The following is a 22945-nucleotide window of genomic DNA, read 5'->3' as shown; positions in this document are numbered from 1 at the left end:
TCTTTAAAAGTTGCTCTTAAAAGGCAGACATTGTTATGGAAAAATAAATCAAATGCCAAACTGCCAATCAAATACCTTCCTTAATATCCCTTTAACAGAGACACAAAGAGCAGTAAATTAAGGTTTTAAAACGATTTTACCTTTCAAGAAACCTCAGACATTATCATCATGATTTATACACTTTTTTGCGTTAATTTCGGTAAAATAATCCCCGTCGATCACATTTTCTAAATTTCCCTCAAAACCTCGATGTTTTCCCCCGAAGCATAATATTTTAAATATTGATAATCAAACAATATAAAAACGATAACTAAATTATTTTCCTTTCAATGTAATGATTATATACCCAGGCGGTCGCGCAATAGAGATAGCAGAAAACTGGATAGGTTTGTGTTCATGGATAAGATTTTTATTAACCTGTCAACGTCATGCAAGTCATAATACTTTCAGTATTTTTTTTCGGAAATCGTTTCAAATCTTCTGTATAAAACAACGATAATTTCTGTTTTAAAACTAAATAACCTTGTAAATTTGTTTATTCAAGTGTTCGTTGTTGATTCGGCGACGATTCGATCGAAGGCGAACGATCCATTCAGATTATCTGACATAATATATTTTTCGCCAGGAAATATAGATAATTAACGTTAAGAGACCATGACTCAATCGTATTTGTGAAAATTACAAATTGTCGATCATTGTTTTATGTAAACTGACAAACAGTTTTCTATAAACTGTTGCTCGCCGCTTTCATCGCAAAAACTGCGTTGTGGTATAATATTATATCGAGCTTTCAATTTTTCTAGAGGGCGGAAAACAAATATGCGGCCATTTTTAAATGGGGTCAGTGTTCGCATACAAATATTGTCGAGGGTGCTTTATTTGACTTTAACTTGTTGCTCTGTATGAATGAGCGATTCTATTCGTCAAGAGAGAGAAAGTTGCTTTGTTTAAGAGCTGGCTCAAGGACTCCTCTCGAGCAACTAAAAAATTCGAGTGCAATATAGATGTCAGGAAAAGAACTTAAATTCTAATTTTAAAGTATAGTATTGAATATTTCAACTTTCTAACAAAGAAAATTGAAAAATGGATATGGAGAATGACTCGAAAAAAGATTATATTATTGTAGATAATTGACTAGGAATCAGTAATGAATGACATTGATAAAGTTTTTTTTTTGCTTCAGGCGTCAGTTCTGGAAACGTCTATACACTGTGAATTAACTACAAGAGTTGACATGTATGCATTACCAAAATCTCAGAACGAGTGAAGGAAATAGTACATTTCGAATTTGTCACTAAAAAGGTTAAAATAAGAATTTTAAAGGATCGAAAAAATTTTTTGAGCAAAGTTTTGGTACATGGAGTTGTGTGTTACGTAAATAATGTAATTAACCAATCAGAATAAGGAGCGGTGCACAGCATGGAAACGTAACTTTACTGTGGTGTAAAGCTCAAGTAAAACTGGCGTAAATTTAGAATTTAATCAGCTTTACGCTATCTTTACATTTTTTTAAGCTGACCTTTATGCCAGCCTTACAATTAAGTTTAAAGGTAGAAGAAGATACTTCTTTACATCAACTCAGTTTAAATCACATTTAAACACGGTAGTGTAAAGGTCGGTTTAACCACCTTTAACAACATTTAATTAATGGTTTAAAGTTGGATAACCAGCTTCAATTCAGATTAAATCACCTTTATTTCACGTAAATCCCGACTTTTATGCTGTGGCGAAAAGCGCGGGAAAACACGCTCACCACTTCAAGCGCGGGGAAACTTAAGGTGCTACAAGTTACCAAGCGCGGTAAAACACGCTCAACACTTCAAGCGCGGGAAAACACAAGGAGTTACAAAGTACAAAGCGCGGAAAAACACGAGCTGCCATGCGTTGGAAAACAAGTGGTGCCACGTGGCCAGGCGCGGTAACCGTTCGCAAAGGCCTGGTAAAACGAGGAAACATGTTTTCCCGAAACATTTGAAGCTCGCGCATGTTTCCCTGATGTTTTCGAGTTTGCCATTTGGGAAGCATTGTTTCCAGCGCCAATTTTGCTTCCAGGAAGCAAAATGTGCTTCTGCTACACAGCAGAAACATTCCGTGCTTCTGCGCGGCATGGAAACATGGCAAAACGAGGAAACAATTAAGGAGATATGTTTCTGGAAACATGTTTCCTTGCTTTGCCGGGCCTTAAGGCAAGTCATTTGTTTTTGTTCAGGAAACAGTATGTTGTCTGCGATTGGTCATAGTTACAAACGCAATCTTTGGACCAAAGGTTGCCGGCGCAGTTCCTGTACGGCTTTTTCCCAAGGCCTTCGCGGTATCCTATGACGTCACTACTCGTTTCGGTGACGAATCTGGGGCGAACGGCCTCACTTTTTCGCTCGGACCACGTGACCCGAAACGAGTTTACCGCGACGAAAATAGAGGGCTGGAAACTATGCAAGACTTTCGGGAAAGTTCTCAATGCCACGTACTGTATTTATTCGATAAAGCGCCCTGGCGCTTTTTAAATTTTTGGACCTTGAGAGTGGACGCTTATTCGAGGCTGGGCGCTTATTAAATTTTCACCATTCTTAGCAAGTAGTTAGTTTATTTTCCGACAAAACAATGAATAATAATGAAACGTGAAGATGTACCAAAGCAAAACTGCAATTGAAAGTTTTTGTAAAATACTAAAAAATACTGGGTCTTAACGGGTGTCGTAGTAGTACCAAGGCAATTTCAATATTAATCAATACTAGTACTCCTCTTGAGCACTTCAGGGATTTTTGTGAGGGAGGTGGGGGTTGGGCGCTTATCAACTTTTCCTACCTACAAGATGGGCGCTTATTCGAGGTGAGGTGGGCGCTTAATCGAATAAACACGGTATTATTGTCAACTCTCTCAAAAACGGACACTTTTGGGACCGATTCCAACCGTTCGTCTTAAGGTGTCCGTCTTAAAGGGAGTTAAGTTACAGTAAAATTACTGAAAAACGGCAAGAACGGGACTGACACTAGGCGTCCGTCGTCTTATAGTGGAGTCCGTCTTATAGAGGTGTCCGTTAAGAGAGAGTTGACTGTATTGCAGTAACCAAAATATAATTCCCTGACCTTGCCATCAAGTCTCTATTTAACGTGTTTTTGAAAGTGAGAAAAAATGATCTTCTTCCAGTGGTTTTTCTTAGCGTTTATTCCAATCAGTTTCACTTCAAGCCATTTACAAGCGTGCAATCATACTCTAAGTTTCGTAATAGAAACAAGTCTTGACAAGCACAGCTAAGATTTAAATAGTATTTCACCCCGTTCCTTAAAACATCAGTTGATTACGGCAATGCTGTCAAGTTTGCTTGATATCTGTACTTATTTTATGTCGCGTAGGACACAGCCAATCACAAGGCAACAAAGCCGTTGTATTATTGGCGGTATCGCACACGTGATATGACGAGCCGCTCATATATCAGATAAAATATTTCCTTTTTGATTTCTTGTGGTAAATAATGAGGGTGAATATCCTACTCTTTAGTTTCAATGTCCATGGAGGCGGGTCTCGTGTCAAATTAGAGAAAAAGGTCGAGAACCGAAAAAATAAGAGGTACATCATGAGCGAAAAACTGCAGAAATTTGTCGGAGCTTTCCAAAAAATAACTAAAGATTTCCAAAAAAGGTTCTTGGCTCTTAAACTTGCACTAGCTGACTGTGTATAACACATTCAATACGGCTGACAGAATTTGATATTGAAGATACGCTACTGAATGCACTTAAACATCAAGAAACTCGTACGATATTCCACAAACCAGTCCAAAGCATTGTACTTGTAACTGATATAAAGCGATGGGTAAATAAAAATATACAATCAATATCCTTGAAGTAAATACAAAATGCGTCCATTACTTTCTCTCTGACATTGTTTTCTTGTGTCTTAAAAAAATTGACTTAAAACACTTCACGGCACAAATACCCGAAGGAGAAACGATTTTTTCGAATCTTTGATGTCCAATAACGACGTAACACGAGGACCTTCCGACAGACAGTGCCCGAGTAATTTCGTCCAACCTCAATCCCAGGGTCTTTCTGGCGTTCAAGCCCTGGTAACGAGTATGCATTTTTCTCTGGGTAACATAACTGACCAAGGCATCATAACAGCAGGCTCAAATTCGTTTTTGGCGCTAAATCCCTTGAAAACCACCAAGAGTTCGCCTACAACTTTTCTTATGGGTTCTCGGGAAACAAAACGCAAAGGATCAACCTTTTCTAATTGTGTAAATTAGCTTAGCGTATTCTTATATTTCGTAGTAGCACCGTCACCACCCTATAAAGTTTTTATTAAGTTTTGACATCTTTTTGGCAACTTTTTCACATCTTTTGTTGGTTTCCCGTGGTCTGGCCAATAAATAGCAAGTTTATATTTCGTCTCGAAGGAGGTGCGGTAATTTCCCTCTTGACTGAACGAATAGCTTGGAAAACCATTTAAAAGATGTCGAGTGGTGAACACAAACCGTACAATATGTTTCACTGAAATAAAGCGCAAAGTCTTAAATGAGCAAGCAAGCCTCTTTTTGTTACAATCTACTTGTAAATAATATCAGTAATTACGATGCACAAAAATCACTTTATCTCCAATTGTCTAGTTGCTCAAACTTAATTAACTAGAAAATTTCGCTAGCTTAATGTAATCCAATTTTCAAACTTGGACTTGTCTGCGAAAGCAAGTGGGTTTCGGCGAAAGGTTACTGAACTATTAATTAAATAGAACTAACATACTTCCTTGAGGGAGGCAATCGACTATACTTACTTACTAAATAAAATGATTACTATATCGATTTAACAATTGGTTATAACAGGCTAGCGTTTAGCCGAAGTCAGCCGCTATTGCAACAAGAAAAAAAAACAAAACCAACGCAAGAAAGCGGAACTCTGAGCCGAAATTTGGCTGACAGAAAAAAAGATATCTTTTTTTTAATCCGAGTTTGACCATCCAAACTATTTTACGGGTTTTAAGTACATGTATTTCAAGTATTCCCCTATGAATTGTTTTTTCCTACAAGTCGAGGTTTTAATCGATATAAGCAGTTGAACATAAAAAATCGTCTAAAAAGGATGTCCTAATTCTTTAAACATACACTTTCCGTTTTAGTGGACTTTCTAGTTTACATAAATCATAATAATTATAGTAATTATCTCTTAGTAACTAAAGTGCAGTGGTAGATGACACGTGAATGGCACAAGCTGAGCACGTGATGCGAGCAAGCCCTTCTAAGCGACTGCAGTTTCACCCACTTTGCGCAGGCGCACTTGTCCCCTGTCTCCGTCATCAGTGGAGCTGTAACTGAACTCCATGCGGCCATCTTCCCTAAGAAAAAACAAGATGCAAGAGATTTAGAGAGAAAGAAAGTTAAAGCTCGAGAATTATAGCTGACTTGTACAAGGAAAATAAGGCCTGGTTCACACTAGCGACATAACAAGATAAAGAAAAGTTCAGTTCTTTCCTTATGTCGTTATGCCTATCTGTATGTCATTATATTCCAACTATGTCGTTATGTTATGTTGTTCACACTGGTGACATTAAACATCAATGTGTGTGAACCAGGCTTTAACATGGGATAAAACTAAAGGGACAAATCAGACACCAACATTTTTCCTTTTTGACTACAAAATTAATTTCCATCATTTTCTCCCCTGAGAAATAATTATTAAACACCTAAAAAACATTAAAAAATCACAAAACGTTTTTAGACTTCATCTGACCTGTACGAACTATGAAGACATTTTAAGAAAGAGATAGTGGGAGAATTGTTTTTTAAATTTCTAAATTTCTGCAAGAAGTGACATAAACACAATTTTTTTATGTTGAAGAAATGGGAGTTATAGGAAAATGGGCTATAAAATCGAGGAGGGCGGGGGGAGGCAAACATAGTGGCTTGACTTCCTCATGTAGATTTTTCGTTTAGCTGGGCCATTTCATGCAACACCATGATTACACATGACAAAGTTTAAAGTCGAGGCTTGAAGGTTTAACACTAAAATGTAATATACAAAATAAAATTGTGCTTACTTGTCGGCTGTAATTGCACATAAGCAATGAACAAAGCAGCAACATGAAAATAAAGAAAAAAAAAATCAAATCAGTCAATTTTACTGCAACAAAATACAAATTGTCAATGACAGAGCATCATGTATTTTTGCCATATCAAAGTGGTAAACTTGTTCAGATTCCCACTATTTACTTGTTCACATTCCCACTATTTTCGCTGTGTGCCTAGGGTCCTGTCACAGCAGCTTGTTTTTGAAGCAGTACACATGGAGTGACTTGTCGCTTAAAGACACACTGCACGGCCTAGCTGCCAACGTCACCTCTCCTTACTAAAGACCATACATAATTTGTTTAAATTTTACTTCTAAGAATTTAGTGGTAGATCAAGACAATTCCCCTAGTTGATAATTTTCTATATTCTTTTCACCTATCTGCTTAAAAATGTATCATTATTGTAAGGAGAAATTACATGTAGATGGTCATCACTCTAATGACATTTCACACCTTTTTGCTTCTTCTTCTTAAATTTCTCTGATAAGAAGATGATCAGGAAAAGGACAATGGCTTCAATCAGGATACCAATCACAGGCCACAGTGCACCCAAAGGATCTGAAACAAAATCAACAATTAACCACTGCTATTTAATTAAGGAGAAATAATTATACCCGAAGATCGTTTTTTCACCGCTTTACACGGATTTAACAGAAATATCTTGTTTGTGATTAAACGTAAGCCACCTTACATATTTTTCAGAAATTTGAGGTGGCTCTGAAATCACTCTGCAGAATTTTTTTTTTAAAACTTTGCAAAAAGTTGTATCTTAACATGCTAATCATTACTCAATAATAAAAAATGGCAGTCACCGGAGTTGTTTTTGATTTACATGTATAGGTGCTTAAAAGGAAAATTACGGGTGTTTTTAACAGGTTATACTGTTGGTATGGTAACCAGTGACTTCACGAAAATGACCCCAACTTGTTAAGCAATGACTGGACATTTGTTTGATATCCTTATTGTAGCAGCAACTAATAAAGGTTTGTAGTACTGACCCATCAAAGTATAAGTGCCGGCTGGAAAGTTCTGGAAACCATTGTGAGCCTCCTTAACATGTCTCACAATGTTTTTGTTGTGGCAAATGTTGCACAAGATACATGTAAAAATTTAGAATAAAATTCTATTTTTTGCAGCCAATGCGGCAAAACCACAGCAAAGATTAATTTTATGCATTGTCAGGGGTGTTACAATAAGCAATATTTTATGCAACTTGTCTCTCAATGTCACAAACGCATTGCTAACACAGGGATTAGGAAGGACGTGCGCCATGCGCATATGGCGTATAAAGCTACGAAATGGCGCATTAAAAAAGTACTTACCGGGCCTGTGATGCGCCCAAGCCGCCAAACAGCTAGTAAAATATACACTACTTTGTGAAAAGGATTTTAATGCGTAAAATTTTCAGTTTTATCACGAATAAAGAAGCGAAAAACCACGGTGCCTTCGCTCTTTTCGACTCTTTCATCCGCATTCGCTTTATTTTTGTCCCCAGATCCTCAACCCGGACTTTGCTTGCAAACGAGGCTCTCGCTCGAGGCTTTCGTGTTTTTGTCTGTATCGTCATTCTAATAGGCCGCTTTGAATTTATTTGCATCTGTTGTTAGCCTCATTTGTTTAAAGTTAACATGCCTCACAAAAAAGTGTTAAAATTGGACAGCTTTTAGAGAAAATTGTCGACATTTTCCATCACGAACGCCAAGTCCGCCACAACTGAGCAGAATCGTGATCCTGTAAACAATGACGAAAACGAAGGTCTGGTGAAACGACTCATGATCAAAGTGTATCTTCCAAGCAATCTAGTTCTGAGGTCCAGTTCAGAATCTATAGTTTTATCTCAATGATATTGTTAGTTTTGATGGAATAACGTTAAACCTGTATAATTTCATTTGTGTAAGTTACGCAGTACTTATGTAATTTTTATTAGCTATATAAGATCTGTGACTTTGCATTTACACTTTGCTTGAACCAGTGTAAAATACAAGCAATAAAGAATTATGTAACCTTTGTTGAAATTTTTTCTGGCCCATTTATTTACCCTAATGGCCCAAACTTTTTATAAATGGCCCATAACTTTCCAATGACAGGGGCCATGGGCTCATTTGCCTGTTTTCCTTCCTAATCCCTGCTAACAAGTCACACAAAACATTGGCTAGTGTAAAAGTACACCTTTGCTTTGTACAGTGCCATTTCCCTTAACCATAACTATGATTTTGAGGAAAAGGGTCTATGAAAATGTTTATGTCTCAACAAAAATTCCTTTTCTATTCTTGTTGTACAGTGACTACATGTATTAGTAGTTTCTACACATGACCACACTAGTTCCCTACAAATAAGCATAAGTACGATGAACATTTAACTAACTATCTTGCAGCTGAAAAAACATTATAATACACTTAGGAACAGATTTACCTCTGACACGGAGGATGAATTTCTGGCATCCTTCTACACTATCAGAGCAATTGGATGGAAGGCAACAGTAGTAAAATCCACGGTCAGTGTACTGTACATCAGAGATGGTGAGAATGTAAGGGCTGTAAATATTGTCACGATCAATCTTGTAATTTCCATTTGATCCATCTAACATAACAAACAAAACATGTTATTACACGTATTACACCACCATCACAGTTGAGAGGTCCTAGGAAAACAATACATATAGCTCCAAATGAATAATCACTTCAAAGATTTTTACACTGAGGTGAACTTATTTTCACACTACAGTCGAAGCTGTCGTAAGCGGACACCTTCGGGACGCGAAAAAAGTGTCTGCAACTGGAGCTGGCCGCTTACGAGAATGGTTCTCGTAAGCGGCCACTAGAGGTGTAGGGGATAGTTGGCCACTTACGGGAGCTTGCCCAGCTAACATAATGCTAATTATGTAAGTGGTGTTTCGAAATGTAACCGGACGTGGATGACGACAAAACTAACGGGTAACACTGAAATATGGTACTGTAATTACTGTAAAATCATTGTGACGAACGGCGATGTGAAGTTGATTGAAAGAAACAAAATACAGAGGTTGTCAAAAGGATTTTTTGGGGGGTGTCCACTTATGGGAGCTTAAAAACAGAGAAAAAGTCCAAGTCGTTATCTCTGAAATTGTCCGCGGCCGCTTACGGGAATGGCCGCTTACGAGCATGTAAAAATACAGAGTTTGTATGGGAGTTAAAACGGGGTTTCAGACAAGGCGGCCGTAAGTAGAGCTGTCCGCTTACGAGAGTGTCCGTTAAGAGAGCTTCGACTGTAGATGCTTTCGACATTGATGATCCTAGCAGTATGCAGGATGCCTGTCATACTGTATATGAACCTAGTAAACAGCCCAGCTCACCACAAGTCTCTCACAGCTCAGTGTTTATAGAGCAACCAAAATTATTGGTATCTGGGAAGCCATGGGTTCAATTCTCGTCAGGGACTCAGATTTTTTCTTTGTGCCAAGCTCGTAACATAATTGGTAACATTTCATCTTCATCATGTATCGCCAAGCTTAAAATTTACCATCTTTATTATTTATTTCAAACTTGATGCTTTTAACTTTGCTGATCCTAGCAGTATGCAGGATGCGTGTCATAATTATAATTTATGAAGCTACAAATGTAGTTTTAATCGCCCAGCTTACCATGGGACTTAGAGTTTTTCTTTGTTCCATGCTCATGACATAATGAACAAGCCATATTTATTTGATTAAGCGCCCACTTCAAATTTAAGCGCCCACCCTGAAAGCAGGAAAAGTTAATAAGCGCCCAGCCTCGAATAAGTGCCCACCCCCACCCCAGTAAGAAGGTGAACTACTAAGAGACTTCCCCGAAGACCGAATTTTCTTAGTATTATACAGAAACTTTCAATGAACAGTGAAAATTTTGCTTTGGTACACCTTCACGTTTTGTTATAAAATAAACTTACTAGTTACTTGCTGAAAATAGTGAAAATTTAATAAGTGCCCAGCCTCAAATAAGCGCCCACTCTCAAGGTCCAAAAATTAAATAAGCGCCCAGGGTGCTTAATTGAATAAATAAGGTAAATTCCATCTTTGCCATTTGTCATGATTCAAACCTTCACCAAATCAAAACAAAAGATCAATCAGACTTACTAATGCAAGACTGTACAGAGTCCTCGCTCTTCTTCTTAACTTTCCATTCAACCTCTAGAGGAAATCCTCTCGCAGCACACCGAAATGACACGTCTTTTCCCTTGAACGACTTCTCCTCAATATCCTCCTTGGGTGCCGGAAGCCACGGCTCAACTAAAATGAATGAAAGCAGTACATGTGGGAAGTGCATTTGAGGCACAGTAGCCTAGTGGTTAGTATGCTGGAGTCTGGTCTGGATTTGAGCCCTGCTCATTCTCGTCTCCATAGCCCTTTCCGTTTCTCTTAGCTGGTGGGGTTTTGGCACAAGAAACAGAGAAGGATGGATTTTGACAAAAAACAATCAATCAGTTTTGTCTGCCTGTTCAGTTTCTAGTGCCGTAGCTTAATGTACAGATCTGTACTGAGACAATAGACATTAAAGAACAATTGTTCAGTAGCCTGCGAATACAGCCACCTCTCGTTCGCATCCCGCAACGAAGAGCGAAACGCGAAGAGAGACGTCTGCGATTCATGGCCAGAAGTTCCATACTGATGACGTTACCGCTAATTAGATTTCCCCACACCGCACGCAGTTGGTCTTCCATAATTATACTTTCGTTCTCAGCCGCTCATTACTTGCTTGATCACAAACACTTTCAAGGCAGTCAAGGACACGTTTACAGCGGATAACTTCATCGCAAAAATTAGGAATCCCTATATGAGTTGTACATAATATTTGGAAAAATAAGCTGTGAAATCACTAAATGACATTGATTGTTTTGGAACATGAGCGCATCTCTCGGAGGTATTGGGCCATAAATATACTGCAACGATCATAACAATTCTACTGAAAGACACTTAGTTTCCTCTTACCCTGTTCTTCGTTAGATTCTGCTTTTCTGTAGCATTTATTCTTTGGTTGAGAATCGTTCAGGTTATCTGTATTTCACATTTTTGTTGCTTGTTGGTTTTGCCGGCTGCCTTTATGTCAATGTTAGGTGTCAAAATTGATCTATTTTTAACAGCTGCAGTGGCGCATCCTTTCTGTACTTTGAGGTCGTTTGTCTGGTTCATAAAGCAGTTTCTTTTGTCTCCCATTTACATATGAAGCGAGAAATTACAGAAATTGTAGAGGTAAAGCTTGAGAGTAGCTTCACGATCCTTCCCCCGGTCAACTTTTAGTCTGCAATAACATCCGTTTTTTTTCCGTTCGTGTAATCACATGAGTGGTAATGAAGTGTTATATTTCGCATACATTATGTAAATTAGCTAGCTGACCAATCAGCGCTCCTGTCCGGATTCTGGACAGATTTACGTCATCAGTATGAAATTTCTGGCCGTGAATCGCAGACGTCTCTCTTCGCGTTTCTCTCTTCGTTGCGGGACGCAAATGAGAGGCGGCTGTATTTGCAGGCTAATTGTTCAGTAGTTTTATAATTGTTCAGATTTGTATCCACACCAGTATAATGTAACACCACTGAAAATTAATTGTTAACTGTACCTTGATATAATATCAAAGTTTTCGATATAACGAACAAATTTCCTCAGTCCCTTGGCACTTTGTTAAATTGAGGTTCCACTGTCTCATGACATACTCCTTTAATCACTTAAGCATACATTATTGATTTCAGTTGAAAGAAACCATGTGGAGAAACAAGCTAGCTACTCACAAGATATTTTTTTCTAATTTAAAATTAGAAAAAAAAAACTGGGATTCCGTTTTCCCACTGGAATGTACTAAACCGCTTTTCCGGGAATTTGACCGCTTAAGATTTGAGATCAGAGACTTCAAAATGGCGTCTTCGAATCGTGAAGTGAAGGAAAAGAACTCTATAAAAACATGAAATGAAGACGTGCGAATCAACCATTTTTCACCATATTTTGATTGACTAAGAAGACGCTCTTTCCAAGAGTTAGATTTTGAGGCCATTTTAAAAACTTGAAAGGAATTATTTTCACAATTAATTTGTTAATGGTGAATGGCTCGAGTTATTGAAGACCTCTTCAAACCTCTGATTCCAACATCAAAGCCGTATGGACTCAAACTGTGCTACCGTTTTCTACAGTCAAGTCTTCAGTGCGGGTGAACAACGCGGTAAGAGTTGTACAAACTTTCCATTAATTTTCTGCTCTTTTTTGAATGAAATAAATGTTCTAATTTAACATGATGTTTTTGTCTAGGATTTTCTTGCTTGTGTTGTAATTTTTAGAATACACTTGAGATAAGATTTGCAACCTACATGTACTTATGCTAGAAGCTCTACATTTACATGTACATTTACATCGCACCATTCAAAAGAGAGCACGCTGTGTATAGAAATGTACTTACTGTGAATCACAGTGTCATCTGACACATTGTATTGTTTGACATTTCGTAGCAGCACTTCCAGCAGGCAGGTGTAATGTCCTCCATCTGTGACCTTGACTTTTTCAATTTTCAGTGGACCAAGTGTGTCCTTGGCTTCTTGTGGGTCAGGATTTCGCACACTTTCCAACAACTCGCCATCTTTAAACCACGAAATCCTCTTCAGTGGGGTGGAAGCTTTATTTCCTCTTTCAGTCAAGTTACAGATGAGTGTGACATCATCATCATGTTGCAAGACACTGATATCAGGGACAACGACTTGGGGAATTTCATCTCCTAAAAAAATCAGCAAGAAAAATGTCACTAAACGAAAAATACCAAAATTGCAGTCAGGAGTTGACATTAATGCTCTTTATAAATTGTGACGCTGACTTAGTTGAGCGTAAACAACGCTCATAATCTACATGTTGTACTCAAGACGTTTCGACCGAGAATCTTCGGTCTTCTTTGGTTGTTAACATGGCAGAAAAAGCAAAGGCTTTTTTTAACGGTTTCACATTTTGTACGTGCGTGTGAGTGACTAATACAAGTACATGTGAACGCTGCGCGAGACTATGAACATTATGAGGGATGTCTATGTGTTCATTTCCCGCATTCTGGTCTCTCTGCGAATGCCACGCTTCTAGGAAAAGTCTCTTGTGGTAATCGCCTGACTTGTCCACCACCGCTGCATGATTGAAATCCATATCATGGCCAAACTTGTTCGCGTGTTGCGCGATCTTAGAGTTTGTGTCGCAAACATGGACTGCTCTTTGATGTTGTTAGACATCCCTCATGTATATAAGTCACTTACATAATTTTCATAGTCTCGTGCAGCGTTCGCGTGTACTTGTATTAGTCACTCGCGTGCACGTACAAATGTGAAACCATTAAAAAAAGCCGTCGCTTTTTCTACCATGTTAACAACCGAAGAAGACGGAAGATTCTTGGTCGAAACGTCTTGAGTAGATTATGAGCGTTGTTTACGCTCAAATAAGCCAGGGTCAGAATTTATAAAATGTCACTAACTTGAACACAACTTCTCAAACTCATTTATTATTCATCAAGTTAAAACTAAGAAAATCACAACCGTGAAGGAGGTTTGGATACCCAGTCTGAATTAGCATAGATTTTTTACAATTTTATTACTCTGTTTACTTCTTAGCTTTTGTTTTGATCGAGAAGATAATATCAAACACTCGAGACAGTGTTTCATCAGCTATTTACAGCAGAGTATTTTAGACAAACTTTGAGGTGTTAGGAAATCAGATCAAACTTCCTCTCACGTCCTTGGTATTATAATTATCTGCTCAATGAAAAGAAAAACTACAGAGAAAATGGAGAAATAAAATCATAAAAAAACCTATTGCTAATTAAGATCAGTTTTCCAAACCACTGATGCGGTTATGGTTTCCTTTGTTTTGACTTGATAAATTTATTAATCAGTTTGAGAAAGAACATTCATAACTGCAGAAATGCAAGTTATAAAAACACTTTTCATACACATGTTTAAAGCACACATCAATTTAATTTGTTTATAGCATACACACACAATGTACATAAATACTGTAGTTACTTTGAAATGGTCAGGTTTAAGAAGTTTTCCTCTGTCTGGAAATACATGTACATGTACATTTAAAGTTGACAGAAAATCAGACTGTTCCTAAATATCCACAGAATGTGTACAATTGACATTGCTATCCTGAGAAACTACCGTTGCACATCTACGGCTATAATAGTGGGTAACTTAAACAAAGGTACCAGTAAAATACATGAATTCTTAACTAATCTTTTTGTTAATATTGAGCGAAGGAAAAGAAAATGGGGAGAGAAAAGTTCTCAGGTGTTCTGCATGTTACATGATTGTATGCATTCTCGTCCCCAGAGCTGGCCATCTCATCTTAGCCGGCAAAGCCTGTGCAAGAGAAACAAGTGTTTCTGGAGACACATGGATTGATTGTTTTGATTGGCTGGATGTTAACAAAAGGAACAGCCAATCAAATGAACTGTTTTAAGATCCCTTTGTTATCCAAGAGTTTAAAATGGTTGATTTGTTTGGCTAGATTTGAAACTCTCTTTGTTAAAATCTAATCAATCAAATCATGTGTCCCAAGAGCCACTTGTTTCTTGCGCACAGGCTACAGCGGCTAATAATAATAATAATAATAATAATAATCATTTCTATAGCGCTATTTAGCTAATCTTTCATAGCGCTTTACAATCACTATGCTAAAAAATAAAAATAAAATATAAAAAATACCTAACTAAATTAATCTATTGAGCTAAAATATCTATACATGCAGAGAGTGAAGTTTTAAAAGTTAAAAATTTAAAAACTAAAAAAAAACTAAAAGCTAAGAGGGACAAGCGGCTCTGGGGACGAGAATTTTCACAATAATTACTCACAAAATATGCACAAGTGCAGTGCAGGACTTACTTGTGATGACGCTAACACTAAAGCCATGCCTTGATCTCTCGTTGACATCACCAACCGCATATGCATGGCACTCGTAGCTTCCTAGTGCTCCATACAAGCTGTCGTCTTCCAATGTCACATTTTTGATCTTCATGGTGGCAGATAGCTTGGTTTTTCCATCTGCAAGTTACATGTAAAGTGTTAGATGTCTCAAGCAGTTGTACTGTATAAAATTGGGTCTACTGACAACATGTAGAGGCGACAAATGTGGAGGAGGGTCACAAATGCTATTTTGGTTCATTTTTCATGTACATGCATGCAAATAATTATTTTATTCTCTCAATTATGAACAGCAAAACTTTGTGCATAATATTATTTTCTAAAATACTGACAAAGACATGGGGTGCTTACCATTTGTCAGAAAGAACCAGACCAAGAGAGATGCCACTTACCATTAATAATTCAGTTTTTTTTTTCCTGTTGTTTTCTGTTAATAGGAGGCTGGAACTGGAAAGCCGTGCAAATGGTAAGAGAAATTCCATTTGGTTCGTTCCAACCTTTGGAGCCGTCCATTAGTTCCAACTAAAAATTCCGGAAAATTAACCTAACCATTTGCGTTCCAAACCTAAATGCCAGGTTTTGTGGCTAAATGGTAATGTAAGCACCCATGATATGGGTTTTGTTGTGATAAGTTTCCAGTTTTACTCTTTGAGCGGAAGATATACTGTCTGCACAGGGCTCGAGACTAACGGTAGCCAACTAGCCACAGGCTAGTAGAAATGCAGTTTTGGCTGAAGGTTCTGGGCTTTCACTAGCCAAAATTGCAAAATAAAATTCAGGAATGATTGGAACAAAACCATACACGAAGACAGTTTGTTAGGAAACAAGGCAGGTAAAAGTGAAGGTAGCAACGACATTAATTTTAGTAGTTTTAAAACATATTTTTAGAAACAAACCCTTTAACATGAGTAGAAAGTCTTAAAAAAAACTGTTACTTTTATGAAACATCGAAATCAACACCGAGAGAACAGAACTCACAAGTACACCGTTATCATATATACAAAATTATCAGACTGTGGACAAGCTGAAATTACCAAAAAGCAACATAAAATTACCCTTTAAGATAATGATAACACAGCCAGTGAAGACAAAAAAAAGTTCCTCTGCTAAACCTAACTTAGCTTGAGAATTCTGGCTAGTAGAAAATTGGTTTTGGCTAGTGACATCAAAGCTGTCACTAGCCAATTGGCTAGCTAGCAAAAAAGTAAGTCTCGAGCCCTGTACTGTGGCATACAATAAACTAAATAATAATAATTATGTGCTCACACCTTCTATGTCTGTTCGGCTTTCAAAGTGCAAGTTGGGATTTATGGTTGAGTTGAGTGGTTTGTAGTTATTAAACTCATCTCTCCTCTCAAACAGGATTTTCTCAGGGGTTTTAGTTCCACTTTTATCAAAAGCAACACATGTCACCTCTGCTGAAGTGAACTCAAGTGGATAAATGTTTTCTGGAAAGGGCTCCACAATTCCAAAAAGTGACTCTGAAAGAAGAAGATGAAGAAAATGCATTTATTACATGTTCAGTTGAGTCACCATAACTCAAATAAACCTTCAAGTTAGTCATGGGTCGCACTATAGACTTTTTATGCTCTTCTCGCCCATAAGCTGTCATGCAAATATGCCGGGACATATCAACCACAAGGGTCAAGGTGGTCGCACATATGCGACATAAGCGATAAATGATACAGGACTGGCAATTTTTTAAATTTTCTTGTGCAAAAAAGCGCCAAACGGTTTTGTTAGCTATAAGGTTGGTGTGCGTTATGTGTCTTGTTGCCGACTTTTCTCCAAATCAATTTACAAAAACCTTATTGGTTTGTATGCTTTGAACAACAAGATTCGCTGATGGTAAATGTTGGCTATTGCTGCTGTATATCCCATACTGAGAGTACTGAAAAGCTTGTGAAAATTCGTATGGATTGAAGTTGCCCATGTTGTAGAAATCCTGGAGAATTTTTAAAAGCGCCTTTCAATTTTAACTCAGGAGCTGTGCACAAGAGGCATCTTTGCAGTCTTGCAAAAGTTCAATTTATTTCAGGTTTGATTGATGTTGCGACAGTAGAAAAATAAAAATTGTTTTTTTAAGGCCATTAGGCAAGATATGACCTGCTCCGAGGCAGTACATCGGCTTCCTTTGATTTTATGGTGTCGCAGCCATAGTTATGTCTGGTCTTGACATAAGGGTCGCACATGCCGTGAGCATGCGATGACAGAAGTTATGTCCAGAATAATAAACATCAAACCTGTAAGTGCGACCCCTGCCTTATTGGGAGTTTGAGTTATCAAGAGCTGAGATCAAATGACCGTAAACACAGAAAAAAGGTGTTTACTGTTTTTCTATTCATACAGTGCAGTGTACATTTTTATAAAATTTAATTACACTATAGAGAAGTCAAGTGAAAATGGAACAGTACATTTCAAAATAACTGTATAAATCAGTGCCTTGAACACTGCACTTCAAGAGACAGACAAGATTTATTGACATTTTCAAGAAGGAGTGTAGTTAAATGTACCCTAAATCAGAGAAACCTGAACTGAAGTGATTAAGTTTTCTGTAATAAAAAAAGCACAACGATTGCTTATGGCTACTTGTCATGCATTGACAGAAATGGTTCAGGTTACCGTGGGTAAAAATATATAGAAAATGACCTAAAGGGAAATGAAAATTGCTTTGCTTTAGCAGGGGATTCAAGTATCAAGGTTTTGAGTTACCGAGGGTAAAATTACAGTAAATGTATGAAAGAAATCCGGGGAAAATCGACTTTGGTTTGAGTTAGCACAAGGTTTGAGTTAGCACGAGGTTTGAGTTACTGAGGGTTCAAGATAATCAATAATAAAATAATAAATTTACAATTTATAAAAATTTATAAATTATGTGCCTTTTCCATAGAAATATGCTCAAAAGCGCGTAAGTTATCGGGCATTGCTGTATGTCTCTTAGCTCAGTGGTTAGAGTGCCCAACCAGTATCTTGGAGGCCATGAGTTTGATTCCTGTCGGGGACTCGGGTTTTTTTCTTTGTCCCATGCTCATGAAACATTTCATCTTTAAAACTTATTTACCGAGCTTCAATTTTACCATCTTTATTTATTAGAGTTTGTTTTCTCTGACCTCCATTTCAGCTGTCAAGCTGTAATAAGCACAGTTCTGCACTGACAGCAACATCAGCATAGTGTTTATGAAGTGAAATTATGCGTTACATGACACAGAGAGAAAATATCACTTCTTGTTTATTTTTTACATGTAAACTTGCAACGATCCAAATACACAACTAATAAAAAGCTTTCAGATCTAAAAGACCTTAAAACATGGGAATTAATTCAAGTCTTCGTTACATTTAAAACTAAGCAGTACCCCCCTTTTTTTTTTTGGGTTTTTTTCCTTTTTTTTTTAATTTAAATAAGGAAATTGAGGTTTAATTTCTAGGTTCTTACACGCGGGTTTTTACTGTACCTCAAAATACTAACGGAATAAGAACAATAGAAATGAAATTCCTGTTTAGCAAAAATAAGCTTACCTTTTCAGAAGTTGTTACGTACATCGATATAACAAATTTTTCTGACAATCGTTCCACAAAATATTATTTTTAATTCGATAGTCCTTCCTTGTACATCACCAAAGATTTTGATCCCAAAGCCAGCAGAATATAAATCAGATGCTTGGAAATCGTGCAAAATACATGACAATCACTTGCAAGCACGAAGCCTGTCGAATGTTCGTCACGCCAATTTGGCCTGTGCCAATTTCAACACCAAGAACCGACAATTTTCGAATCGTCTTTTAAAATTTCAAAGGAAATTGAAATCGAATAACTTTCAATCACTACTGACGGTTCGAAAAACCGCTTCATTATTTATAAACACCACAATAAAACCCATCTTATAGCCACATTCAAAATTTGCATTGGCAGAAACTCAATTATTTTCTATAGCGATGCTTTCATACATGTTTTGACAGAAATTCCGAAACAAAGATCAACCTCGGCGTAAAGATCTCTCCATATAGTCGTAAATGTTTTCTTGACATTTAGCTTCACTGAGGAAAAATCGAGATGTTCTAAATCGTCGCTTCAACCTTGCAAAATAATTCGAATCGGCATGTTCTTGTCGCCTTCTTCGGCCTGTTGTTAATTGCATGAGAAGATTTTTAGGAGCCACTTGTGCTCAGTTTTAGTGAGAAAATTTCCTTCGCAGCTATCGCTTCATTTACTTAAGAATAGTAGTAACACATTCATCCCTACCTTGAGCCCTTATTGCAGGACAAATCGCCAAAACTAGAAACAATATTCTAGCACGGTCGGCCATCTTGCAAGCTCTTTCTGTCAACCGCACCTCCTGTGAAAATCACTCGACCGAGGTCTCCAAGGAGAAAACAGCCTCCGGGCAAACGTGAAAACGAGGCAAATTTTCATTTCTTTCCAGGGACTTTTGTGTAGGCTTACATGACCGAGTACCCTCCCAAGATTTCAAGGTATTTTTTTATTTCTTTCTGCGGCTTTCTCGCGTTATTAGAAGAATTAAGAAGAGCGAAAAACCTCTAGGATGAAGGCCAGATTCAGCACAGACGAACCTTTAAATATATGCACGTAAGTTTCAAGACGCACGTGGGAGATACACGCGTACGCGAGGGGGGAATGTTTCTCTCCTCGCGTGCCTTGTGCTCGCGCGCGTGCACTGCAACTCGCGCCCTATACTGACAAAAATATTAAAATGATAAAAAAAAGGAAAACGTGAAATTTGTTAATCTTTAATTTATCGTCTCAAAATTCCAGAAGCAAATAGATCATTTCACTATCCCGGCTAGCGCTAGCTACCGTCGTTTTGAAACTGAAGACAATCATTTAACGAAATACGCACATTGTTTATTTGGCAGTCCATTGCAAATAACTGTACGTATAATAAAACAGCAAATTTTCGAATATCATCAAGTCCGTAAGCTAAATTAATATTTTTGGCGAAAGATTTTACTCTTTTAAACTTAAAATTTAAGTGATTTATCCCGCCGGTGATTTATACACATTGGGAACGAGCTTTCAGCAGTTTTCTAGACATTTGTCTGTCAATCGACGTCTCGGCAATGGACTTTGCTTCAGCGATCTGCTGACAACAATGACCTGGAAAAAAACAGCGGTGCGCTCTAACCCCGAATAGACAGAAGGACAGGCACGGACGATATAAAAACCAGCTAACAATCACATTTGATCATAAATTATTTTTTCGGATGCATTGATTTATTTACGAACTTCGAGAATTTCGGAGTATCGGTCTCACGAAAAATGTTTTATCGTCGGACTTGAGTCGTATTTCTACTACTGACTTTCTGAAATGTCGGCCACGACAATAGCAACGAAATCGTCCTTTGTGTTGGAAACAGTTTACGCAAGATTACAGTAAAACCCAATATTCTTACCTCACAACCTCACATAAAAAATAAATCCAGAGCGAACAGGCCAAAGGAATGTAATATGCACATGCGAAGTGCACTTGTCCCCCAAACCTCTCTTAGTGCAGACAAAGCCAGATAAAACGTCATCCCTCCTTCTAATATTTTCTCCTTAGCAAGGCAGGTTATGGAGACGGTTTGCGTAGCATGGAAACAAGACATTTGTTTTGTGTTCCGCTCGTTTGCTCGCCCAAGAAACATGAGCAACAATGTATCTTCGTTTGTCATGGCCTTAATATTTAAAGAGAATTGTTTGGTCACGAAATCACATAGGTACGTCACGACATGGATCACGCACGTGATTGAAATGTGACCATGAATGTTTCCACCCACGTCCATCGACCAAAGGTCAAATGTGCCAGAAAAAAAAAATACAGCAAAGACTTGTCAAAAGTCTGATACACCTAATCTACGTGTTCATCTTTGTCTCTGATGGAGTAACGAGCATACAAAACGATAAACCGTCATGCCGTCTGAATCAACGCCGGGTATAAAAAGTTAATAGAGAGCTTAGAAACGGAGGGAGATACATTAAGAACACATAACAGTGATCATGACATAAAATGAGGTGAGAAAATGACTAGATGACTTAGTATACACAAGCACCAACTTAAATTGTGTTTGGGCGATTGGGTTTTCAGCATTCGATTCCTTTCTCTTCCTTTTTCCATCTTTATTGTTTGTAATCGGAATCACTGTTTGTAGGCGGGACTTTGGATTCCAGTTCTACTTCTTGTGCAGCGACTCAGTGGCGACTGAACTGATTTCGATATCGTTTTTGGCCCTCGTCACATAGATGTTGAAAAACCAAAACAACCTTTTGATAAGAAAGGTCAGCTTTTAGTAGTCCATACGAGGTTGCCTTGTCAGTTTAATGTAATTTTTAAAAACAATCAAAAAGAAAATGACGTCTAATCGATTCCCACACAATCTGGGATGGAGACTAATGGTGGATTTCCACTGACGCGTAATTTTTTACGTGCGTAAAAATTAGAGACAATGTATGAACGGCTTGCGTACACGTTTACGCAGGCCTTTCATACATTGTCTCTAATTTTTTTCACGCACGTAAAAATTTACGCGTCAGTGGAAATCCACCATAACTGAAATTTTGGACCGAAATTTGCAACGTTCAGTTTTGTTAAAACAGTTCATTTTCTTTGTATATCATTTTTTTCTCTGGAAACGTGGTCAGAAGCGGTAGATTGGAAGAGAGGATGCGGAGATAGACCTCGAGAGATATTCCATCTGATTGAGGCGGAAAAAATTTATTTTCAAAATTGCAACAGTTGTGTATCTTGTCTCTCAAATAGTAGAATAAGCATCGATAGCGTGCCCTACGTCTCCTTTCAAGATTGTAGACTGTGAGTTACTAATCTGGAAAGCACTTTTCCTTCTTTCTATGGCCTCAATAATAACTTACCATCAAACATACCGAACACACAGTCATTGTGCATAATTGTAGTGTTGCAGGCCAGGTGAACACCTCGCCTCCGAAAAGCCTCCCTCCTATGGGATATCGCTGCGACCCAATCGAGGTACCCGCGAAACGAACTGGAAGCTATTTAAAGTTGCCGGTAACTAGCTACAGAAAGTCGAAGTAAGGAAGATATGTTTTAAGACTTACAGCGATTCTAGGATTCATCAATGTGGATGCTTCGAAAACTGGGCACCGCCATTCAGAATTGAGGCAAGAGAAGATTTTGTTTTCTGGTTCTGTTTTTGTGTTGTTGTTGTTGTTGCTGCTGTTGCTGTTGTCAATCACGCATTTTGAATGAACTTAAAGTACGATTTGTTTGTTTTGATGCTTTTTTTCGGGCGTGGAGATTATAGACATGTGAAATATACCTTTTGAAGGGCGCGGCAGTTGGATATGGGGTAACATTTTCATCTCGAGCTCTCGCAAAGTTGATTGCATTTATAACCAGTTGCTCATTTAACGGTTGCAACATTCTGCAATTGTTGCACAAGCAAGTTGTCTGAACTTGCAACGCCGATTTGACCGTTTTCCGTCGCATGCCATTGCAGGTTCACATTTTTTATGCAAAGCAAGTCTTTGTTTTGAGCGAACTGCGAGACAAACTAGCTAGTCGCATGAAACGTTAAAACATCCTATATAAACAATGCTATGTAATTATGGGAACAACAGAATCGGCTGCCGATCCCAGGGAAAGTTCATGCATGCAGCATTTTCCGAGCTTTTCCCGGCGCCGTCGGGGACCGACGATAGCATGTGCTGACTGTGAGAACACACCTTCCTGCATGTACGCAAAAGGGCGTCCTGCCGAACGATCCGCATTAGGTCACTAATTTTAATGTTTTAATTGCTCCTTTCCCGATTCGATCTGCAACAAAAATGCACTTTATTCATACAACAGACCGTTAAATCACAGATTTTCTCGGCGATGTGATAATAAGTTTTTTTGGCTCTCTAGACTATTTCTGCAATGTCTCTATAGCACTTCAACTCTGGGGGAAACACACGCTTGCTACGGGAAGGCCAGGATCTGTTACAGGAATATTATCATCGAAGACCAACTAGAACAGGCAGACTTGAA

The 22945-nt window shown here is 38.0% G+C and overlaps 1 protein-coding gene across 1 annotated transcript; it reads right to left on the bottom strand.

Annotated features, from left to right (window-relative positions):
- Positions 1–4883: 4883 nt before the first annotated feature.
- Positions 4884–19371, bottom strand: LOC144654043 (neuroplastin-like). The gene is given in 10 exon segments (XM_078514161.1): positions 4884–5325; positions 6028–6034; positions 6511–6615; positions 8470–8637; positions 10148–10300; positions 12456–12767; positions 14908–15066; positions 16215–16427; positions 19186–19284; positions 19287–19371. Coding segments are annotated over 10 exon segments (1383 nt in total). The 5' UTR covers positions 19357–19371; the 3' UTR covers positions 4884–5228.
- Between the last annotated feature and the right edge of the window lie 3574 nt (positions 19372–22945).

Source organism: Oculina patagonica, chromosome 1 (assembly GCF_052425735.1).
Source record: "Oculina patagonica isolate OP01 chromosome 1, crgOcupat, whole genome shotgun sequence".
Lineage (NCBI taxonomy): Eukaryota > Metazoa > Cnidaria > Anthozoa > Scleractinia > Oculinidae > Oculina > Oculina patagonica.
Note: the sequence above shows the minus strand (reverse complement) of the source record. Positions and strands in the feature narration are given on the sequence as shown.